Source organism: Thalassophryne amazonica, chromosome 14, assembly GCF_902500255.1.
Source record: "Thalassophryne amazonica chromosome 14, fThaAma1.1, whole genome shotgun sequence".
NCBI lineage: Eukaryota > Metazoa > Chordata > Actinopteri > Batrachoidiformes > Batrachoididae > Thalassophryne > Thalassophryne amazonica.
The window spans coordinates 61,931,049-61,955,751 of record NC_047116.1 but is presented as its reverse complement, the minus strand read 5'-3'; the positions used below and the strand labels follow the sequence as shown (position 1 = coordinate 61,955,751).

The 24,703-nt window shown below is 40.7% G+C and overlaps 1 protein-coding gene and 1 long non-coding RNA gene across 5 annotated transcripts in view; one reads left to right on the top strand and one right to left on the bottom strand.

The window, feature by feature from the left end:
* Positions 1–24,703, top strand: part of myo1b (myosin IB) — a 216,759-nt gene that overhangs the window by 85,570 nt on the left and 106,486 nt on the right. For all 4 annotated transcript variants that reach the window (XM_034186761.1, XM_034186763.1, XM_034186762.1 and 1 more), the window contains 2 exons: positions 4,594–4,688; positions 20,811–20,915. In XM_034186761.1, the coding sequence (XP_034042652.1) occupies positions 4,594–4,688; positions 20,811–20,915 (200 nt within the window). The remainder of the gene's footprint in view (positions 1–4,593; positions 4,689–20,810; positions 20,916–24,703) is intronic.
* On the bottom strand, positions 5,458–24,045 carry LOC117524953. Its single transcript, XR_004564916.1, has 3 exons — positions 24,033–24,045; positions 13,215–13,219; positions 5,458–5,530 (listed from the first exon to the last, which is right to left on the bottom strand). It is a non-coding gene; the product is annotated as an uncharacterized LOC117524953 (long non-coding RNA).

Here is a 24,703-nt window from a genome sequence, read left to right as displayed (position 1 = left end):
TTACTTGTTACTACAATATAAAAGTAGCAGAAATTTGATTGGGCAATGCTTGTTTGCAGAGGTGAAGCCAGAGCGTCCACCTGCACTCTGGACTCCAAAGAGAGACACACACACACACACACACACACACACACACACACACACACACACACACACACACGGATCAGCTCCTGCTGGAGTCCAGCGCACGATCGGAGTTTGCCGGTGTGGCTGTTTTGTTTAATTTATTTTATTTGATATGTCCGCAGACAAGCACTGTGTTAAAGCGACGCCATGTTTTGGATTTGAGAGCCTAAGGAGTGCAGTGATTGGTGGTGGTGACCCTTGCATTGTTTTTACTTCTCCTTAAATTTGGCACAACTGTATTCTGTTTCACAAGAGCCTGGCTGTTGTGTTTAACAGAAAAAGTGTGTGTGGGTCGGCAACTTTATTTACATACAGTACATGCTACATACTCGTACATCCACCTGTTGCTCACTCATCCCGTCACCAACTGCTCTGCCAGAGGTGGATCCAGGGGCTCAGGCCCCCTCCTGGTTTCTCCCGACACCACACTGGCTTTCTTTTCGTGTCGCTGTTTCACTCTTCACTCATTTTGGATTTTACTTTTACTTAAAGTACATTTTATGTGAGAAATTTACTTTTGGTACTTAAGTACAGTAAATGTCCAATACTTTAAGACTTTTATTCAAGTAATATTTTTAAAGGAGACTATAACTTTTACCAAAGTAATTTTATGGTAAGATACTTGTACTTTCACTCAAGTATCACTTTGAGGTACTTTATACAAGACTGAATACATATGTCAGGCCTGTTTGTGGAACTATAACAAGATGATAAAAGTGTGTAAGAGTTAATCAATGTCACAGCAGAAGCTAAAGCTACACTACAAAGCGGTATTATTATTTATTCAGGATCGTCCACACAAATATAGAGGTGCAGTATAACATCTACAGACCCTATATTTCTTTACAATGAAGTTCTTACGAGACAGTTCATACAGTTCTAACTTATACTGTTTCAAGTATTAAAATTATTCACACACTGAGTAGATATAAAGTCTTAATGTTACTGTTGCAACGTTTCAGCTGGATTCATCTTCGCAGCTTGACGAAATCTGTAATCCACATAAGATGCCCTTGTTTTGGAAGATGACATCTGGAACTACCTTATCATGGAAATTAGCTGTGAATAAATGCAGCATTTTTGTTTGTTTTTTAAAAGTCCCTCAGTGTTTGTCTGCTCCAGGTACATTTCTCACCCTGAACCAAAGGACGGCAGCAATTTGTCCCAATAAGAAGAAAAAAAAAAAAACTTAAAAGCTGAAAGTCCTTTCAGCAGTTATTTTATTCATGTCACAGTGGTCAGTTTATTGACACCAACGTTCACCACAGCCATCTGTCATCTCTTCATTTTTCTGTTTGCAACAAAATTAAATCCTATTAATGATCCACCAAGACACAAAAAACTGTTAAATTACCCTGTTCATCGTCAACAAGTCATTCGTTATGAGCGGCTGAGGTTAGAGAGACAGGGCTATGACATAGTTTCAGAAATGCTGCATATTGCTTGTCCAGATGAAAACACCAAGACGTCATTTTCAGATTTATCCACTCTGGGACCCATTTTCAGCCACCAGAAATGCTGTTTCTGTGTGGATAAAATGCCAGTACAATACAAAACTTACATAGATTCGCTTAAACCCTTTTCAGTGTGGACAGGGCCTGAAATGTCTTAAAACTAATTACATTTTAATCAAACGAACAGCTGAAGTGCTCACTTAGTTACAAACATTGCTGCGGGTTAATGGTGAGCTGTGCAATGGAGTCTGGATTGGTGACTTATCGTTATGTTACGGGTTCATGGTCCAGCGCAAGCTGTGGACCTGAGTAGGTATCCCCTTGGTCACATTAGCTACAGAGACCGAGGCAAATTGACGGACTACTGTTCATTTTCAATCAAAGTGGGCATTTTACAGTGACCAGAGATAAGTGGTCACTACGCTGCTAGCTATATTTGGCCAAAATAGACAAGTCTGTTTTCTACAAATACTGAGCGATATGACATGTTGACTGCCAATGTGAGCGAAGGCAGTGTGATATATGTTGGTTGCTCACTCAAACAAAAGGGTGGACTCGTTTTGTTTGAGTCAGACAAACCCAAGACGATCGAATATGCTTCGACAATAACTGTATTTCTGTATTACTTTAATGTTTGCTGTTTTTGTCTTATTTTGTAAAATGTAGCTTGAAATAAATACTTACAAGTATAAAAACCTGTTTTTGTAACCAGACAATACATCTGAGGCACGTTAAGTAGTGCTACAGGAGCATCACTGTGAAAGACTAACTGAAACAAATCAATCACACGTTGGTTTCGTTAAGCAGTGAAGCATGAAAGAAAAGATAATGGTGACGGTGTCTGGTTTCCCTGTCTTTTATAATCTGTCTTTAAACCTTATGCACAGTAACTCCAAGTAACCACAAGCTGGTTACGCCCCAAGAACACCCATAAAGCAACAAAGTGCAACTGCTTGTTAACCTCTTTTGTAGTTGATCTGAGTGTAGGGTAAGTGGTTCAGCCCTGTCTGTCTGATATCTGGTTGAATGATGTCAGTATCGGACCAAATACTGATTCTGTTGGATTGGGCCCTCGTAAAACTAAATTGAGAAAAAATTGCTCCATTCACTTTATCTGGTTCTGACTGTGTAGTGGACAGCTCTGGTCCAAAACTTCATTAGTTATCCTGAGCATGAATTTTATCTGAAATATGATTGTCAGAGTTGTTCATTTTCAACTTGTACTTTTTTGTGGCATTTAAGCGCTCATCTACTTTTCAAATTGGATGTCTATGCAAGATTATAGGTTTGAAGTTACGCTCCTGGCCACACTGACTACAGCAGTACACTTGATGTTATATATTTCAAATTGGACACTTTTCAACATTTTCTTTTCCACTTAATGCATATTTTTAGAAAATACAGTTTAAACTCTGTGCAGAATAATCTAACCTTTCAGCCTGCAACACAGATTCCAGTGACATAGAAAGGTTTCTCTTTGGTCCTGCACTGAATCTTGTCGAACCAGTTTTGTAATCAGTTTCTTTTTCCACGGTTTCTTACCCTGCAGTTTGCCTGTATCATATAAAAGCTTTGTCTACAAGCAGAGGCAAAGTCATGCTTTGTCTCGTATCCCACAATGTACTCAGTCACAGAGCCCATCCTATCAGAACCTGTGACTGGCACATTTTATTTCCTCTAGTTATGTCTAGTTCTTGTCGTGTACATAAATGGTTAATTATATTAGTTGCCCACTAGGAAGATGGTAAGGAATTGGATTATGTAGCTCCCTTCTCCAGTATTACTACATGGAATGTTTCTCATTGCATTGTTTTGGCTTGTGGTGTTTGCAATGAGTTGACTTTATATTTGGTCAACAGCTAGACCTGGTATGGGTTTGTCTTGTACAGTGGCACTTGAACAGAGCGTGGCTCTTTGGAGACTGGCTAGAAAATCACTTTTGTACTTTAGTTTTTGCAAATTACACCATGCAACCTTTGATGGCACAACACATATCCAAAAGACTAAAAGTAGTTCTCATTAAAGAAAGCTCAGCATGTTACAGAGGTACTCTAAATGTACCTAATCTATTTCTTTTCTCAATAGTGCATATATTGAGCATATGAAAGGGCTAACATTTTCCCAACAATCTCATGTACTGCCAGACATGATGCAAGAAAACATTCCTGAGTAATGAATGTCTGTGGAGACAAATCGAAGATCCAGCCAGCTAATCTGAGTGCTGAAGGCTGAAAACATGGACCACTATTTCTTAAAAAAACTGTGGGACTGTGTGTCTGCCAGTTCTATAAATAGCTGTTGCTTTTGCCTCACCCTGTAGTGTTTCTAATGGGTGTTTGACAAATTACAAACCTCTGTGTTGTTCAACACAAAATGCTACCGTTGCGATATGACCACACACCATCCACACCCTGCTGTCAAACCTTCACAAGGGATACACCAAGAGAACAAATGATATATTGTTTGGATTGTCGGTGAGGGTGGAACAGCAGTAATGTGTCCCACTTTCCCATTGCTGCACTGTCCTGGAATGTTCAACCACAGTGTTACCAATCACCTTTATAGCGTTCACATGTTTATGGATAATGATCTGAGAAACTGTGAAAAATCAAATGTTAGGTGTATGGAAATGAACATTTTCTTTAAAATATTGCCTCATTTATACACCTGCTAGAATTTTATTATTTTTATAGTCAGAATACCAAAATCGGATTTTGTGTCTGTTTAAAACGCCATACAAAAATTTGAAACACTTAATGCAATAAAGAAATTCCAGTCCTGTTTGTGTCGTACGGATGTGATCTAGTTTTCAATAATGTTATATGTAATTGATTAGGGGAGACACCATGTGGTTTGAAACAACAGTAGACCATTTCTCTGAACTCTTGCCCTTTGTACCACTTCACTACCCCAGAAATATCCTGGAAAATGGTTGAAGCATACTAATTGATCTATGCAGTATATAAAACAAACACACATATAAAGATGTGTAAGTTAATGTGTTGTGTTCCAGATATGCTTTGGCGGATGAGGCGTACCGTTCGCTGAGAGACCAGGACAAGGACCAGTGTATCCTCATCACAGGGGAGAGCGGGGCTGGAAAAACTGGTAAGTAACCCAAAGCTAGTTCCGTTATGTTTGTTCATGAGGGAATTTGAGCATGCACTCTCCCCTCCCCTGCTTTGCATGTGCACACATTGTCATAGAATCTGAAAAAACAAGGGCTTTCAATAATTTTATGTATTTATTCATTTAATACAGTTAACACACCACTTCCATTCATAAATGTGTAAAATGTCTTGTAAGTGAAGGCAGCTCCATATCACCCCGCTAATTTAAATATCCAGTGAGGTTTCAAATGTGCCATCAAACTGTTTGTATTTAGTTCTTGTATTGTGGTGCTGCTCAAAGTCAGAATTTGGGCTATTTGGTTAGGTTGTTGCATAATGAATCAACATTGTACCAAACATCCAGGTCTACAAAACAAAAAAGATGGCTTAATGTCAATATTATGTTGAGGAAACTGGCCGTTATGTTAATGCATGAAATGTGACACTTGCTGTATGATGACCTGTGTTGTGAATGGAAAAAAATGGAATCAAAGTAGACCAGCAGTGTGTTGCCACTGTTGTCAGATTTTGGTAAAATTCCCTGTTTGCAATAAGTGAAATCACTATTTCAGCATACACAGTGAATCATGGGTACAGCCAAAGGTCATTTGTGATAAATTTAACCTGGAAACAAAAAGCTGCCAATGTTTTGAAAACGGCGTAGAAAAGGTCAATACACAGCGATGGAAAACTTGATTTAGGACACAAATTTTGGACAGGACAGACAAAATTGTCTGTCTATAAGTTGTCTAACAACACCAGACCCAGAAACAATACCAGACCCCATGAAGATTAACAAAGAAAAGTGGACTGGGGAGAAGGATTTAGTGTGCCAATAAACTCCTATAATCTTAAGTTATTTGACTGAATAAGAAATTATGTTTGGTATAAAATCTTGCTAAAGCAGTTGTTATGATCTGCATAAACAAACATGGCCATTTATGTTTCCCTTAAACAGCGGTGTCACAGCTCATTCAAATGTCTGATTTACGTAAATCAACAAAAAACTTCAAGAAAACAGTTCTAATAAGCTTCTAGAAGATATTGCGGGTTCATTTCACAGAACAGTATATGGAATTAGTCGAAAAACAACGATTTTAACAGGTTGTTTCGATCCTCATCACAAACATAAACATATCTTTCCCAGAAACAGCGATCTCTGTGCGCTGATATGCTCCACTTTCAGTTATTCTACAACTAGTTCAAACTAAATTTGCTAAGAAAGGAACCACAGATACCCAACCTTCACTATGTTCCCTGATATTTTAATATGCCATAGATTTGAAGCCTGTAAAACCTTGTCACTGTGTATACACATTACACTGAGCACTGTTCTATTCCCACTTGACTTTTGACTTTAAGAGCTAGCGAGCCTTTTAGCCACACTGCACATGCTCATACTGAGATAGTGACTTCGCTTATTCCCAATATCACCATTCCTCTGCCAGGAAGGGAACTAAAGTTTAATGGATTGGGCTACAAGCTGTGATTGGAGCCCATTGTGACTGGTCCTTTTTAGTATTAAATTACTTGACAGAAACTACTATCGAATTTACTATGGAACTTCCTGCCTTGTGAATGCTGCATTTCTGCAAAAAATACACAGCCCAAACTGTGGGTAAGTATTTACTTAATTTAAGCTTGATTTAACCAGGTTAGTCCCATTGAGATCAAGACCTCTTTTACAAGGGAGACCTGGACAAGCATAAAGTTTCCAATTCACCTAACTTGCATGTTTTCGGATGTGGGAGGAAGCCAGAGCACCCGCAGGGAACCCATGCAAACACGGGGAGAACATGCAGACTCCACACAGAAAGGCCACAGGTGGTAATTGATCCCATTACCTGCTTGCTGTGAGGCAACAGTGGTAACCACTAACCCACTGTATTGCTTCTATAAGAAATTGCATGTTCTAATGTAAAGAGCATGAAAAGTAGATGTCCATTTATTGAAAAGCCATCAAGCACAAGTGGCTGCAGGCAAAATCACCATCAAAGGATGACTTGACAGCAATTGTGGATGAAATTATTGTATGGAAAAAATTAACTTGCACCTTGAGATAAAGAATTGAACAATGCTTAAACGATCTTGCCAGATGTAACTTTTTTTGTTTGGTTTGATTTGTATAGATGTGTGATTCTTTAACTACGGGCACTATTGGCCTTGTAAATGTAATTTCCACCACACCATTGCCTTACAATATAAAGCGCCTTGGGGCAACTGTTGTGATTTGGCGCTATATACATGTGCTCTGATGTCACTGTTTATCTCCATAGAAACTACCCAAACAATCTTTCATACAAAATGTTTAAAGGGACATTACAGTGTTGTGGTGGAAATTACGGCAATATTGTGGGACAACTACATTTTGTTTAAAAAAATCACAACAGTTGTATGACATTGAATACCCCAATTATGTTTTGATTATTTTACTGATATTTTATTGAGATATTTTAAAACATTAGAAAAAAACGTTTCTTTACCATTCATTTTTATCATTGAAGATCAAAAGTCTGGGTGTGGGACAAACACAAAATGGCAATATTTGCATATAATGATGCTGAGAAAAGGTGAAAAAGTCATCACAGACTACTAGAACAAGTTTCTTAACACACTTTCATTGTAAAGATAACTATAAAAGTGTGAAATTTCCTCTTTTTTCTGTTTTTCATACAATATGATCAAAGGACATAATAAGTGCCCGTAGTCTAAGAATCACCCAGATATGTTTTTGTACTGATGTATGACCCTGAGCAACCATTCTTTCCTCCTTTTTTCCTCCTGCCTTCCTCTCTCCTCTTTTTGTCCTGAAAATGCAATAATAAAGTTAAAAAAAAAAGACACTTAAATTCTGAGTGTTGATTTGAAGTGGTTCAGGTGTTGTTTTGGCTCAATTATAATTTAATTCAATTAGATTATATTAGATGGAATTGTATTAATCCGTTGGGAAAACTCCCTCAGGGAAATTGAGGTTCCAGCAGCATTGTATAGCAGCACACAGGGTGAAGAGTACACGGAGTATCAAAAGTGAAAGTAGAAAACAGTTTGAAAAAAATATAAATATCAGAAATACTCGCTACTGGCTTCTGGCTACTACTACTACTACTACTGCTCCTTCCCATCCTCTGTATTCATGTTACTCCTCCTCCCACCGAGTGAGGAGTTGTGGAGTCTGATGGCCTGATCTCTGCTTCTGAAGGTGGCCTTCTTCCTGTTGAGGACAGCTGTGACTTCCCGCGTTTCCCATTGTTTGGTTGGTTCCTGGTGCTTTCCTGTTTTACTGTATGGTTGTGAGAATTGGATGCTTACCAACAACCCAAATTAGTGACTAGATGTCTTTAGGACTCTGTCACATCACAGGGTCCTTGAGTCCTGCTGGAATGACTTATGGGTAAGGAGTATCACTTGCACCATGAGGGAACATCATTTACCACATTTTGGCCATGTGGCATATTTGAGCAAACACACAAGTACCTCATTGTTGAGCACCCCAGCTAATGGAAAATGCCAAGAGGATGCCAATGTTTCCCCTACTTATAGGAGATGGATGACTCGTTTTAAAAGGTAGGAATGGACTGGCCGTCTACCTAGGTGGTTGCTTTCCGGGACCCAGAGTGGTTTGGTGGTGTGGTTGAGGTGCTGTGCGGCACCATTGCATGCTCCCATGACCTTACTTGTTGTTTCTTTCTGTAGTTCCAGATCAATATGTCATCTTTCATTTGTTGAGAATACAGGAATCAACATCCTAGATTTGAACAATCACTAAACTATTATGGTCAAGGTATTGTCCAGGGAAAGCGTTGAAGCTTGAAAATTTCATGCTCTTAACAATTTTTGGTCACACTTCTGACTCATTTAAATGGTAAATGGACTGCATTTATATAGCGCTTTTCCATCTGCATCAGACACTCAAAGCGCTTAACAACAATGCCTCATATTCACCCATTCACACAGACACATTCACACATAAATGTCAGGGTGCTGCCATGCAAGGCACCCACTACACACCGAAGCAACTTGGGGGTTTAAGTACCTTGCCCAAGAGTCCTTAGTGATTTTCTTGTCAGGCTGGGGTTTGAACCGAGGTTCCTCTGGTCTGAGGCACAACCATTAACCACTAGACCATCACCTCCCCATTTAGTTACGAGAATGACATACGAGGGCTGTCAATAAAGTAATGGTCCTTTTTATTTTTTTCAAAAACTATATGGATTTCATTCATATGTTTTTAGGTCAGACATGCTTGAACCCTCGTGCGCATGCATGAGTTTTTCCACGCCTGTCGGTGACGTCATTCGCCTGTGAGCACTCCTTGTGGGAGGAGTCGTCCAGCCCCTCGTCGGAATTCCTTTGTCTGAGAAGTTGCTGAGAGACTGGCGCGTTGTTTGATCAAATTTTTTTCTAAACCTGTGAGACACATCGAAGTGGACACAGTTCGAAAAATTAAGCTGGTTTTCAGTGAAAATTTTAACGGCTGATGAGAGATTTTGAGGTGATACTGTCGCTTTAAGGACTTTTCACGGTGCGAGACGTCACGCAGCGCTCTCAGGCGTCGTCATCAGCCTGTTCAAGCTGAAAACCTCCACATTTCAGGCTCTATTGATCCAGGACGTCGTGAGAGAACAGAGAAGTTTCACAAGAAGTCAGTTTCAGCATTTTATCCGGATATTCCACTGTTAAAGGAGATTTTTTTAATGAAAGACGTGCGGACGGGTCCGCGCGTCGGGACGCAGCCGCCGCGACGCTCCGCCACAGGAAAAACACCTCTGTTGAAAGCCTTAAGGACAAGTTGGAACATGTCCTGCCTGTTAAACAATTTCTCATATACTCACTCCACTGAAAGCCATCAAAAGCCGCCTGGATTTTACAAATGGTTATCAACACGGAGGTGTTTTTCCTGTGCCGTCGCACCGCGTCGGCTGCGTCCCGACGCGCGGATCCGTCCGCACGTCTTTCATTTGAAAAAAATAAAAAGGACCGTTACTTTATTGACAGCCCTCGTATAACCCTTGGTATTTTATGATCAATTTTATTACATCATGGTCACGTAGATATGCTGATGCTGACTTTGTCAATCCTATCTTCATCTGTTCAGTGTCATCATTGATCTATTTGTGCACTGCAGCACTGTTTGACTGTATAAATGGTGCATTTTAGTCTTTGCATGATGTTGATTCCAATGGGCTTTTTTTGACAGATGGACATCTGGTTGGAGATCATATTTCTACACTACACAAATTCCATAGTAGCCAGGGTATCTATAGTCATGCCACCGTGATCATTTATAATAATAATAATAATTTATTAATTTATATAGCGCCAAATCACGAGTAATCGCCTCAAGGCGCTTCACAAGCATTTAAAAGCAGAATAAAATGAAATAAGATTAAAATACAGTAAAAAAATTTAAGCATAAAAAATTAAAAGAAGTAAAATAAATAAAACGTAAAAAAGACACACAATAAAATACTAGTGATAAAACAGGGAGAAGAGATGTCTTCAACCTGGCTTTAAAAGTCTCCACAGAGTCCGACTGTCGTATTTGTGCAGGCAGATCATTCCACAGAGCTGGAGCGCGGTGATAAAAAGCTCTGTAACCTGCTGACCTTTTCTTCACCCTCGGGACACACAATAGTCCTGCACCCTGTGAACGCAGAGCCCTTGCCAGCACATAGGACTCAAACAGGCCGGCCAGATAGGGGGGCGCCAGTCCGTGAACAATTTTATAGGCCAATAGTAATACCTTAAAATCCGATCTCAAGGAGACCGGAAGCCAGTGAAGGGATTCCAGAACTGGCGTAATATGATCAAACCTTCTGCTTCGCGTCAGAAGTCTGGCAGCAGCATTTTGAACCAGCTGAAGACCCCTGAGGCTGGACTGTGGTAAACCAGAAAACAAAGCATTACAATAGTCCATTCTAGAAGAGACGAACGCATGAATCAGAGTCTCAGCATCAGCCATAGACAGGATGGGACGAATCTTTGCTATATTTCTTAAATGAAAGAAAGCAGTCCTCGTAATGTCCCTAAAGTGGAGGTCAAAGGACAACGTAGGATCAAAAATTACCCCAAGGTTCCTCACTTTGTCAGTATGATGTATAACACATGAACCTAGGCTAAGCGCCAGCTGATCAAATTGATGCCGATGTCTTGCTGGACCAAGAACCATCATTTCAGTAGAAAGTAGAAAGTTGCTAGACATCCAACTTCTCACTGCTGCGAGACAGTCCTGTAAAGATCTTATGTGGACAGGATTTCCAGCAGCTATCGGCATATACAACTGAGTATCATCAGCATAGCAATGAAAAGCAACCCCAAAATGCCGCAAAATGTTCCCAAGGGGTCCCATATACAGGGGAAAAAAAGCAGGAGACCCAGAACGGATCCCTGCGGAACCCCGAACTTCATGCCCTTAAAGTCAGAGGTAGTGTCGTTGCACAAAACACAGTGGGAACGACCAGACAAATAAGACGTCAGCCACGCAAGAGCAGTTCCAGTAATCCCAAAACAGTTTTCTAGCCTATCAGGTAGAATATGATGATCAACTGTGTCAAACGTAGCACTGAGATCCAGCAACACCAATACTGTAGTAGTATCCAAGTCCATTGCTCGCAGAAGATCATTAGCTACTTTAATAAGTGCTGTTTCTGTGGAGTGATATCTTCTAAAAGTAGACTGCAGTGGCTCAAAAAGGTCATTCTCAGTAAGATAGTCCACAAGCTGCCGTGAAACCACCTTTTCCAGAATTTTAGAGCATAATGATAGATTTGATATCAGTCTATAATTTTTCAGTACACCAGGATCAAGATTAGATTTCTTGAGTAGTGGTTTAACCACGGCAGATTTAAAGAATGGGCCAAAGATCCTTAAACAAGTTTGTTGGTATAGGATCAAATAAACAGGTTGTGCTTCTAGTAGACATCACGAGTTTCGTCAGCACACCTTGTGAGATACTGTTAAATTCCGTGAATCTAGGTAGCACCTCAGTAGTAGTCCCCAGCTCAGTAGCTGGATACAATGACTGGACCAAAGTATGCTGAGATGTGCTCAACCTAATATCTTCTATTTTCTTTTTGAAATAGTCCAGAAAGTCCTGTGCTGAAAAAGGAGAACGGCCAACAGGTGGCTGTCCATGAATAAGAAATGCCACCGTATCAAACAAAAACGTTTGAGTTATGCTTGTTTTTGTTTATCAATTCAGAGTAATAGGCCTGCTTCATAGCCAATAAAGCATGCTTATAATCTAAAATAACTTCACACCACGCAAGGTGGAACACCTCTAGTTTGGAACTACGCCATTTCCGTTCCAACCCTCTAGCCTTCTGCCTAAGGTCACGCAAATAACTGTTAAACCAAGGTGTCTGTGCCTTGGGAAGGCATGGCCTTAATAGAGGAGGCGCAGTCTTATCAAGTGTGGTTTTTAGCACTAAATTCAGGCTATCCTCCGCAAGACTGTCTACCGACTGAAAATTCATCAAGCTTGAAGTTAAGATTTCTGGTAGTCTCGCTTCGAGTTTAGTCAAAGTTGAAGGTTTAATTCGTCGCCGCAATGATAGGCAAGGTTGTTGCTCCACTAAACGCGGCAGCGTAATTGTAAACCTAATAAGTGAGTGGTCAGAGACCGCTGATGCAAGAGGCAGGATGTCGATATTTGTGACAGCAAGGCCACGTGCAAGAACCAAATACAGAGTATTACCACTGATATGCGTTGAACCATGAATGAACTGCCGAAATCCTAGTGCATCCATGATTTCCATAAATGATTTACCAAGGGGATCAGAGGGCTTATTTATATGAATGTTAAAGTCACCAATAATCAAAATGTTGTCTATACTAGTTGAAAGACTAGAGATGAACGCACCAAATTCATCTAAAAAATCAGAATATGGGCCAGGAGGCCTATAGACAGTGACAATATAACATTGTAGCTGATTTCCAGTTTTATGACCTTGACAGTACTTAGCATCATGGGCATAATGGAGAATCAGATGCTCAAATGAATTATATTTATGTCCCCCAACAGTTAATAAAGTAAACCTGGATTTATAAATAAAAGCAACACCCCCACCTTTCCTCACATCACGTGAAACGTTACTAAAAGTGTACTCCAGTGGGCAGGCCTCATTCAGAGGAAGGACAGCTGTGGATTTAAGCCAGGTTTCACATAATCCAAGCATATTCAGATGATGATCCACAGTTAAGTCATTAACCAGCATTGACTTCAGAGACAATGATCTGATGTTAATGAGACCCAAACTAAGGATCTCGGTGGGATCAGCAGATTTTAATGAAGTCATGTGGAAGTTCAGCTCCTCAGCAGCCAGTGACGCAGCGTGTTTCAGCGGCCGGAGGAGCTCAGGTGAAACACCGTGTCTGCGAGCCCACAGATGACAGCACTGGCGTAAAAACTCCGCAGCCCGGCGAGAGGCAGCAGCAGGAAGCTGCGGCAAAAACGGGCATAGCTTTAACGGAGCCGATCCGGTCATCGGAGGGGACAGTCCAGGAACAACAGGATGAATCCAACAGTCTCTCGTGCACAGCGCGCGCTCCCACGCCCAAAAATATTGTCCATCCCACAGGAGGCGAGGATCAGACCCTCTAGTGAAGGCTGCCAGGTAGAACTTAAATTTCACCAACGCACCGCTCCGCTTTCCGCGTCTTCTAAAGCGCCTCTTCCGGAGAGGAGCGCAAGGAAAACGGAGCAGGTGCAGCGGGACCTCCGCGAGCACAGGTGGCAGAGCAGGGACCCAGACGACAGCAGCGGACCCAGACGACAGCAGCGGCTCATAAAGAGCATTAATGTCATAGAGAGACTGACGATTATACACAAGCAAGGCAGAGATGTCCCGGCAGAACACACAGAGCAAAAACACAGCAACAAATAAAAAAACTCGACGAGCGGTAAAGACAGGGCATGCCAAACAGGCACCATCTTGCCACCCACTTCATTAATTTCCATATGTTGTGAAATGATATGTAGAATGGAATGGTAGCAAAGTTAAAGGACATGTCGCACATTAACATCCCGGTTAGCAACACAACATCAAACTATTCATGGTTGTAAGTCTATCTGTGCACATGCGGTAATAATTAGTGGTCACTAATATATTTTATTGCTAATTATCCCTTTCGCTTGGTGAGTCAGCAAGTGCATTTATGGAAAACGTCTTACTATGAATTTCTGGGCATGTGATGTACATTTTAGGAAAATCAGAAACATCTTGATGGCCAACGGACAGAATAAAATGAACGCTGTTTTGTCTGATAACGAAGTTTCTGAGTTTTCATTCTAAAGTGATGACCAATTTATATAGAATGTACAGTGACACACTTCACTCCAAAACTCTTAAAAAAAAAAAAAAAAAAAAAAAAAAAAAAAAAAAAAAAGTCTGCTGGATTTTGGATCCTCACGTGTGGTGACGCTGCTGTCTGTGCCGCACAGCGCCATTTTACTACTACCATGGATATGCATGTGGGCTGTCTCCAAGACAGTTTTTATATTCTGTCTGAACATTCAGATGGATTTCTTACATTGGCAAAAGTCAGAATACATTATTTTCAGGAGATAATGGACTTTCTATCTAATGTGTAAAAATCCTGGAAGAACTTTATGAGGAGCTGACGGTGGGGCTGTCGTGGGACGTTGTTCTATGGCATTCGATTGCGTGTGATCCATGCGTGAGGACGTCTTTGAAGGAGTGGACGTGGATATTATTCTTCTGGCTGGCAATGACCGCGTATGTTCTGTGCATGAAGACTTCTTTGATAATTGGATCACTTCCTGTTCCGGAGCACAGCGGTGTTTTGCTGTATCTGTTAGCTGTTTAATCTGCGCAGTTAGATTGATCTAGTTAACTAGATAACGATTTGTTTCACAGTGTAATCTTCACGTGCCTTAACTAAAGCACTCCCTCTGCTGAATCACCTCTAAATTTACACATTATTCACTTTGTGTGTTTTTAGGAATCCGCTAGCTTAGCACAGCTACTAGCTCTTAGCTGGTTTAGCATGGCAGCTTCTCCTGTCTCTCCCGCACTTTTCTGCTCTGGGTGTGAAATGTTTAGTTATTACTCGGCCTCCTTTAGCAGTAATGGTACTTGTAATAAGTGTAGCTTATTCGTAGCTTTGGAGGCCAGGCTGGGCGAATTGGAGACTCGGCTCCGCACCTTGGAAAATCCTACAGCTAGCCAGGCCCCTGTAGTCGGTGCGGACCAAGGTAGCTTAGCCGCCGTTAGTTCCCCTCCAGCGGATCCCGAGCAGCCGGGAAAGCAGGCCGACTGGGTGACTGTGAGGAGGAAGCGTAGTCCTAAACAGAAGCCCCGTGTACACCGCCAACCCATTCACATTTCTAACCATTTTCCCCACTCGGCGACACACCCGCCGAGGAACAAACTCTGGTTATTGGCGACTCTGTTTTGAGAAATGTGAAGTTAGCGACACCAGCAACCATAGTCAGTTGTCTTCCGGGGGCCAGAGCAGGCGACATTGAAGGAAATTTGAAACTGCTGGCTAAGGCTAAGCGTAAATTTGGTAAGATTGTAATTCACGTCGGCAGTAATGACACCCGGTTACGCCAATCAGAGGTCACTAAAATTAACATTGAATCGGTGTGTAACTTTGCAAAAACAATGTCGGACTCTGTAGTTTTCTCTGGGCCCCTCCCCAATCGGACCGGGAGTGACATGTTTAGCCGCATGTTCTCCCTGAATTGCTGGCTGTCTGAGTGGTGTCCAAAAAATGAGGTGGGCTTCATAGATAATTGGCAAAGCTTCTGGGGAAAACCTGGTCTTGTTAGGAGAGACGGCATCCATCCCACTTTGGATGGAGCAGCTCTCATTTCTAGAAATCTGGCCAATTTTCTTAAATCCTCCAAACCGTGACTATCCAGGGTTGGGACCAGGAAGCAGAGCTGTAGTCTTACACACCTCTCTGCAGCTTCTCTCCCCCTGCCATCCCCTCATTACCCCATCCCCGTAGAGACGGTGCCTGCTCCCAGACCACCAATAACCAGCAAAAATCTATTTAAACATAAAAATTCAAAAAGAAAAAATAATATAGCACCTTCAACTGCACCACAGACTAAAACAGTTAAATGTGGTCTATTAAACATTATATCTCTCTCTTCTAAGTCCCTGTTAGTAAATGATATAATAATTGATCAACATATTGATTTATTCTGCCTTACAGAAACCTGGTTACAGCAGGATGAATATGTTAGTTTAAATGAGTCAACACCCCCGAGTCACACTAACTGCCAGAACGATCGTAGCACGAGCTGAGGCGAAGGATTAGCAGCAATCTTCCACTCCAGTTTATTAATTAATCAAAAACCCAGACAGAGCTTTAATTCATTTGAAAGCTTGACTCTTAGTCTTGTCCATCCAAATTGGAAGTCCCAAAAACCAGTTTTATTTGTTGTTATTTATCGTCCACCCGGTCGTTACTGTGAGTTTCTCTGTGAATTTTCGGACCTTTTGTCTGACTTAGTGCTTAGCTCATATAAGATAATTATAGTGGGCGATTTTAACATCCACACAGATGCTGAGAATGACAGCCTCAACACTGCATTTAATCTATTGTTAGACTCGATTGGCTTTGCTCAAAATGTAAATGAGTCCACCCACCACTTTAATCATACCTTAGATCTTGTTCTGACTTATGGTATGGAAATTGAAGACTTAACAGTATTCCCTGAAAACCCCCTTCTTTCTGATCATTTCTTAATAACATTTACATTTACTCTGATGGACTACCCAGCAGTGGGGAATAAGTTTCATTACAGTAGAAGTCTTTCAGAAAGCGCTGTAACTAGGTTTAAGGATATGATTCCTTCTTTATGTTCTCCAATGCCATATACCAACACAGGGCAGAGTAGCTACCTAAACTCTGTGAGTGAGATAGATTATCTCGTCAATAGTTTTATATCCTCATTGAGGACAACTTTGGATGCTGTAGCTCCTCTGAAAAAGAGAGCCTTAAATCAGAAGTACCTGACTCCGTGGTATAACTCACAAACCCGCAGCTTAAAGCAGATAACCCGTAAGTTGGAGAGGAAATGGCGTCTCACTAATTTAGAAGATCTTCACTTAGCCTGGAAAAAGAGTCTGTTGCTCTATAAAAAAGCCCTCCGTAAAGCTAGGACATCTTACTACTCATCACTAATTGAAGAAAATAAGAACAACCCCAGGTTTCTTTTCAGCACTGTAGCCAGGCTGACAAAGAGTCAGAGCTCTATTGAGCCGAGTATTCCTTTAACTTTAACTAGTAATGACTTCATGACTTTCTTTGCTAATAAAATTTTAACTATTAGAGAAAAAATTACTCATAACCATCCCAAAGACATATCGTTCTCTTTGGCTGCTTTCAGTGATGCCGGTATTTGGTTAGACTCTTTCTCTCCGATTGTTCTGTCTGAGTTATTTTCATTAGTTACTTCCTCCAAACCATCAACATGTCTATTAGACCCGATTCCTACCAGGCTGCTCAAGGAAGCCCTACCATTAATTAATGCTTCGATCTTAAATATGATCAATCTATCTTTATTAGTTGGCTATGTACCACAGGCTTTTAAGGTGGCAGTAATTAAACCATTACTTAAAAAGCCATCACGTGGCCCAGCTATCTTAGCTAATTATAGGCCAATCTCCAACCTTCCTTTTCTCTCAAAAATTCTTGAAAGGGTAGTTGTAAAACAGCTAACTGATCATCTGCAGAGGAATGGTCTATTTGAAGAGTTTCAGTCAGGGTTTAGAATTCATCATAGCACAGAAACAGCATTAGTGAAGGTTACAAATGATCTTCTTATGGCCTCAGACAGTGGACTCATCTCTGTGCTTGTTCTGTTAGACCTCAGTGCTGCTTTTGATACTGTTGACCATAAAATTTTATTACAAAGATTAGAGCATGCCGTAGGTATTAAAGGCACTGCGCTGCGGTGGTTTGAATCATATTTATCTAATAGATTACAATTTGTTCATGTAAATGGGGAATCTTCTTCACAGACTAAGGTTAATTATGGAGTTCCACAAGGTTCTGTGCTAGGACCAATTTTATTCACATTATACATGCTTCCCTTAGGCAGTATTATTAGACGGTATTGCTTAAATTTTCATTGTTACGCAGATGATACCCAGCTTTATCTATCCATGAAGCCAGAGGACACACACCAATTAGCTAAACTGCAGGATTGTCTTACAGACATAAAGACATGGATGACCTCTAATTTCCTGCTTTTAAACTCAATTAAAACTGAAGTTATTGTACTTGGCCCCACAAATCTTAGAAACATGGTGTCTAACCAGATCCTTACTCTGGATGGCATTACCCTGACCTCTAGTAATACTGTGAGAAATCTTGGAGTCATTTTTGATCAGGATATGTCATTCAATGCGCATATTAAACAAATATGTAGGACTGCTTTTTTGCATTTGCGCAATATCTCTAAAATTAGAAAGGTCTTGTCTCAGAGTGATGCTGAAAAACTAATTCATGCATTTATTTCCTCTAGGCTGGACTACTGTAATTCATTATTATCAGGTTGTCCTAAAAGTTCCCTGAAAAGCCTTCAGTTAATTCAAAATGCTGTAGCTAGAGTACTGACGGGGACTAGAAGGAGAGAGCATATTTCACCCATATTGGCTTCTCTTCATTGGCTTCCTGTTCTAGAATAGAATTTAAAATTCTTCTTCTTACTTATAAGGTTTTGAATAATCAGGTCCCATCTTATCTTAGGGACCTCATATTACCATATCACCCCAATAGAGCGCTTCGCTCTCGGACTGCAGGCTTACTTGTAGTTCCTAGGGTTTGTAAGAGTAGAATGGGAGGCAGAGCCTTCAGCTTTCAGGCTCCTCTCCTGTGGAACCAGCTCCCAATTCGGCTCAGGGAGACAGACACCCTCTCTACTTTTAAGATTAGGCTTAAAACTTTCTTTTTTGCTAAAGCTTATAGTTAGGGCTGGATCAGGTGACCCTGAACCATCCCTTAGTTATGCTGCTATAGACTTAGACTGCTGGGGGGTTCCCATGATGCACTGAGTGTTTCTTTCTCTTATTGCTCTGTATGCACCACTCTGCATTTAATCATTAGTGATTGATCTCTGCTCCCCTCCACAGCATGTCTTTTTCCTGGTTCTCTCCCTCAGCCCCAACCAGTCCCAGCAGAAGACTGCCCCTCCCTGAGCCTGGTTCTGCTGGAGGTTTCTTCCTGTTAAAAGGGAGTTTTTCCTTCCCACTGTCGCCAAGTGCTTGCTCACAGGGGGTCGTTTTGACCGTTGGGGTTTTTCCGTAATTATTGTATGGCTTTGCCTTACAATATAAAGCGCCTTGGGGCAGCTGTTTGTTGTGATTTGGCGCTATATAAATACATTTGATTTGATTTGATAATGTGGACGTTACATATTTAATCTGGCAAATCTTTCTACAAGTGAGTGAGTACCCTGTACAGTTTTTTTTTTTTTTCTTTTTGTATTTTTATATTTTATATTTTGAGCTCTTCAGTGCAGATGGTAGGTTTTATTTTTGAACATGAACACACATGCTGAACTGTCAGCTGTGTTTCAGGCTGTCTGCTCACACAGATGCATAGATTTTTCAGTTGTATCGATGACAGCACTTAAAAGCTGGCACAAAGCTGAGCCTCTAGCAGAGGCCATTTCTAACAGGCTGCGTTCATGATGAAAGTCCAGGCACACCAAGTCTTCTCACAGTGAAGAGCAGCTTCTGGTTTTACAGTGACTGCATCAAAATGAAGAGTTATCACTAAAAAAACGAGTCATAACACAACATCACACTTGCGTAAACTTTGCAATTAATCGTAATGTACTTAACATTAGCAGCTACATTCCATTCAAGTGTGTGTGGGGATGTTTTCCTCAACGCTACGTAAATGCTATTGTAAACTGTTGTAAACACTGAAAAAAAGAGTACTCACGAGTACTTTTTCGGCATTGTCTGTCGCTGTTTGTTGCAAATGCTGTGTACTTTGAGACTGGTCACAGAAGTGCACAGAGTAATCCTGGTGTATCATCGGATGATCACCAACAGCCTAAATCTAAATTGATATAACTTTGGTGCGACATGTCCTATAAAGAATGAAGACTTTTTTGTGGATCACCTGGTGCATTGTGTACTTAATGCATATATATATATATATAAAAAAAAAATCACTGCAGGAAGTTGAGTTAAATTTTCAAATTTACTAATCTCAACAGCTATCAAGCCATTCAAGATATGTTTGCCCATTGATGTGAGTCACTGATCTTCATGTTTCGCTCTGAATTTTTGTGTACAACTGTGGGCTCGAATGGAAAAGATTAGATTATCAGATGCCAGCACAGTGAGACACTGCATGGTTTTGTTTTCTGGTACAGATGCCTGAACCTTTTTTTTTTTTCTTTTCTGTATGAGATTTAAAGGGGAAAAAAACTTGAGCACTGCATATCTTTGTTACTCAGCGAATCAGTTCTCAGGATAATGTCATTTTTGTGTAGCCACAAGTTGTGTCTTACTGTTCTCCATTCTAGCAGAAAGTAACATTTGCGGTCTGTGTTTTGGGGTTTTTATGCATGAGACTCATCAGCAGTCTGTACCAGCATGGTCTGTTGAGCTTTCCTGCCCTCACGTTTCAATCTTCACTTGGCACATTACAGACCTCATCAGTTCTTGGTCACTGTCATTTTACTGGACTGACGAGATGATCCTGATGCCACTGCTAATCCAACTACACGTTGCCGAAAGCATGTTGAACGCATGTTGAAGTCTCTCCCGACCCCACCTCTGAGAATCTGAAAGAAAATAAAAAATGAAGAAATTTTCCCTCAGAGCATAACCTTACAAATGAACTTCAGTTCAGCCAAACGTGCATAAACAGCAGAAGTCTCTGGAGCCTGGAATGTGGTCATGGCTTTTCAATTAGGTTCCCATTGAAATAAGTGCTTTTAATGATGACATTCTGATGCAATAATGGTCACACATCTTCTATGTAGGGTTGATGAAGTGTTCACCACCTCAGACTGTTGACTGATCCGTAGTCAGTTAAGGATGTCTGGGAATTATGTAAGGGGGATTTTGTGGAAGCGGTAACATGCTGGTCATTTGGGGTGTGTGTGTGTATTCTCCAGAGGCCAGTAAGCTGGTGATGTCATATGTCGCAGCGGTGTGTGGGAAGGGGCAGGAGGTGAACAAAGTCAAGGAGCAGCTGCTGCAGTCCAACCCAGTGTTGGAGGGTGAGTTCATGATACACGTCCTTACACATTAAAGCCGTGGAATCTGAAGTCCAGTCTGAAAGAGCTCAGAACAGCAGCAGAGTTCACACATTTCTATTTTCACATTTGTCTGCAGATGTTGGCCAACCCCAATAAACTTATTTTTACCACTTTTCATGTATCCACGTCTTTGGTTAAACATGCTTTGGCAGGCAGGCAATTGACTTCATAAAGTGTCTAAATTATTTAATGACCAATTACTGTTTCTCCGTGATGTGTTATTTTTTGTGAATATGATTTTTGACAGTTAGCCTCTATTAGAATATTTAACTTTTTTCCCATGGTCTTGTGTTGCCAAAAGTAAACAAAAAGTCACAATGTAATGTCAGATTTCAATAATTGTAGAATCACATTTCTTATATGCTGTGACAAGTATTATCGGTAGAGAATTGTAGCATCCCAGCCCTAGTGACTATGGTGTAGAAAGCATGGAAATGTCACATCAGCTATTCTGAAAAAGCATTAAATCATCTTTCCTTTATGCTTCTTACAAGTGTATCCAGAAAGTAATTCACAGCACTTCACTTTTTCCATATTTTGTTACTTTACAGCCTTATTCCAAAATTTAGTAAATACATTTTTTTTCTCTTCAAAATTGTATTCACAACACCCTATGACAAGAAAAGTTTTTTTTTCCTCCAAATTTATTAAAAATAAAAAGCTAAGAAATAACGTGCACATAAGTATTTACACCCTTTGCTCAGTACTTTGTTGATGCACCTTTAGCAGCAATCACAGCCTCAAGTGTTCTTGAATATGATGCCACAAGCTTCGTGCACGTAAACTTTGGGCAGTTTTGCCCATTCCTGTTTGCAGCATCTCTCAAGCTCCATGGGGTTGCATTGGCTAATCGGCACACAGCCATTTCAGATCTCTCCAGGGATGTTCAATCGGATTCAGGCCTGGGCTCTGGCTGGGCCACTCACGGACAGACTTGTCCTGAAGCCACTCCTTTGACACTTTGGCCTGATTGGTGGATTGCTGCAGAGATTGTTGATATTCTTGAAGGTTCTCCTCTCTCTACAGAGGAATGCTAGAGCTTTGACAGAGTGACCATCGGGTTCATGGTCACCTCCCTGACTGAGTCCCTTCTCCCCTGATGGCTCAGTTTAGATGGGCGGCCAGCTCTATGAAGAGTCATGGTGCATCTGAACCTCTTCCATTTATGTATGATGGACGCTACTGTGTTCATTGGGACCTTCAAGGCAGCAGAAATGTTTCTGTACCCTTCCCCAAAATTTGTGCCTCAAGACCAGGCTGTCTTGGAGGTCTACAAACAATTCCTTTGACTTCATGCTTGGTTTGTGCTCTGACATGCACAGGTGTGTGTCTTTGCAAATCATTTCCAATCAACTGAATTTTCCCCAGGTGGACTCTAATCAAGCTTTAGATATATCTCAAGGATGATCAGTGGAAACAGGATGCACCTGAACTCAATTTTGAGCTTCATGGTAAAGACTGTGAATACTTATGTACATGTGATTTTTTTTTTTTTTTTTTTTTTTAACTTATGTCCACCAAGGATGTAATAAAATCATCGGCATTTATATATTTATTAGTCTGTCTGTTAGCAGGATTACGTCAAAACTACTGCACAGATTTTGACAAAACTTTCACCACAGATATAGATTAGGTAGGCCATGGAAGAACCCATTCAAGCTTCATGCATTTTGGAATAACATAACAATATGTGGAAAAAGTGAAGCACTGTGAATACTTCCTGGATGTCCTTTAGCAAGTTGCACCTCAACAGGACACTTTTGACATCCATCAACAAGCTTCTGGCATAATTCTGGCTGGAGATTTGAGCACTGCTATTGACAGAATTGATAGACTTCATTTTATTTTTCGTAATTAGTGCGGGGGGGGGGGGGGTCTGTTTGCTGAATGTCTGGATGACCAGTTAACTCTGTCATTGGGTGATTGTGGGATTCAACACAGTGGGAAAAAGTTAAGTCTTTAAATTTTTTATTTTATTTACTTATTTATTTCATCCATTGTTGGCCTTTAATCTGTATATCAGAGAGGAGCTAAAACTGCTCCTTTTCATTTGCTGAATGTTACAAAGATTAGACCTATTTTGCGTATGACTTTGATGTCTCTTCAACTGATTCAAAATACCACTGTGAAGGTTTTAATGAGAACTATGAAATTTGAGCACATCACACCAGTGTTGATCTCTCGTCATTGGTTTCCTGTGAAGGTGAGATCAGCTTTTTCAAGTTTTGTTGCTAACCTATAAAATTTTTAGTAGTTGTACGGCTTTTTGGATCTTTTCATGCTGGGTGTCAAAATCCAGCTCCATGTCCGTGTCAGAACATCTGGGTAATGGATCAAGTAGGGCCTTGCCTGATGGGGTGAAATATGGCGGGGACCTTGTGTGCCCCATGACCACTACAGTGAACATGAGAAGGCTAAGGGGGCTCTGGTCAAGCAAGTTCTTAACGGCAGATCAGGCGGAGGAGGTGATGGCTTGTCACCCAACGGCTGTGAAGGCAGGTAAAGGCTGCAGCAAGTCCCCAGACCCCAATCAACTGGGATTCTTCAAGCTTCGGACCAGGCTAAAGCTCTGTCAACAACCGTGTGTTTATCTGCATGTAATGACATTCCCACGTTGAACAAACCTACACACAGGCATCTCTAGCTCAACCCTCGTTATAGATTCTGTTCAACCATCCTGTCCAGGAATCGATCCAAATACAGTCTTACTCAGCACAGAGGGATTTCTGTAACGACTATCAGGCCATGCATCAATTCACCATTGTTTTCTTAGGATGCAGGCTTACTTCATTCTCAGTAGTTAGAAATTGGTCTGCAGGACATACTTTTTTCTTGTTGTGCTCCCTCCTGATGGAACAACCTGTGGATGTTAAGGGGTCCACATCACGACAAATGTTAAAGGTCAGATTTAACACCTCTTTGTATTCTGATGATGATTTGTGTATACTTTTTGATTTATCTCAAATGATTGCATATGCCATGTATGTTTTTTGTTTTAAACTTATTAGTAATTTTATCCTTTTATTATAATTTTGAATTGTACAGCAACTGTTATTTTTTCTTTAAAGTGTAGGTGACACAATATATTTTTTTTTGTTTGTTTGTTTTTTAGTAATTAAGACTAACATTTCACAACAGTTTGAAATTTATCTTCTCCTGGTGCGCAGTTACTGAGGAGATAAATATTTGGATTTTGAACTTGTATTGATGAGTGCGCATGCACATTGTCTGCAGTTTCTCTACTTGACACGGAGTCAAAACTGAGTGTTTACACATTTTATTTTATTGTTTTGTGGATCATGGGATAATTTTCTCGTGTATAGACTGAGACATTATGAGCAAATGATGGACTGGCAGTCTTTTTATTTGCGGCAAAAAGCAGCCCACGGTGGAACAAGAGGATCCATTCACAGCAGAGACTCAGTCCATCAGCCGCAGACTCAATTAACGAATTACACCTGTAGTTGACTGTGCCACTCCCGTATTGGGACAGCAGAGACTCAACCCATCATGGACTTTTCTTCAGCCAGGACAACAAATTAAATTATTTTCAGATGTTTTCATCAGACTGTAGATGATCTCACTGAAATGAACAGGTAAGACTGTATTATGTGTGACTGTATGTGTGAATGGTTTTAATATTTAATAATATACATATGTTGCAGACATATGTTTGCCCCCCCAGAACCCCTGCCTTTTTAAGCATTTTTCTTTATTTGTCTCTCACATGCCTGGAAAGGTCCTTGCCA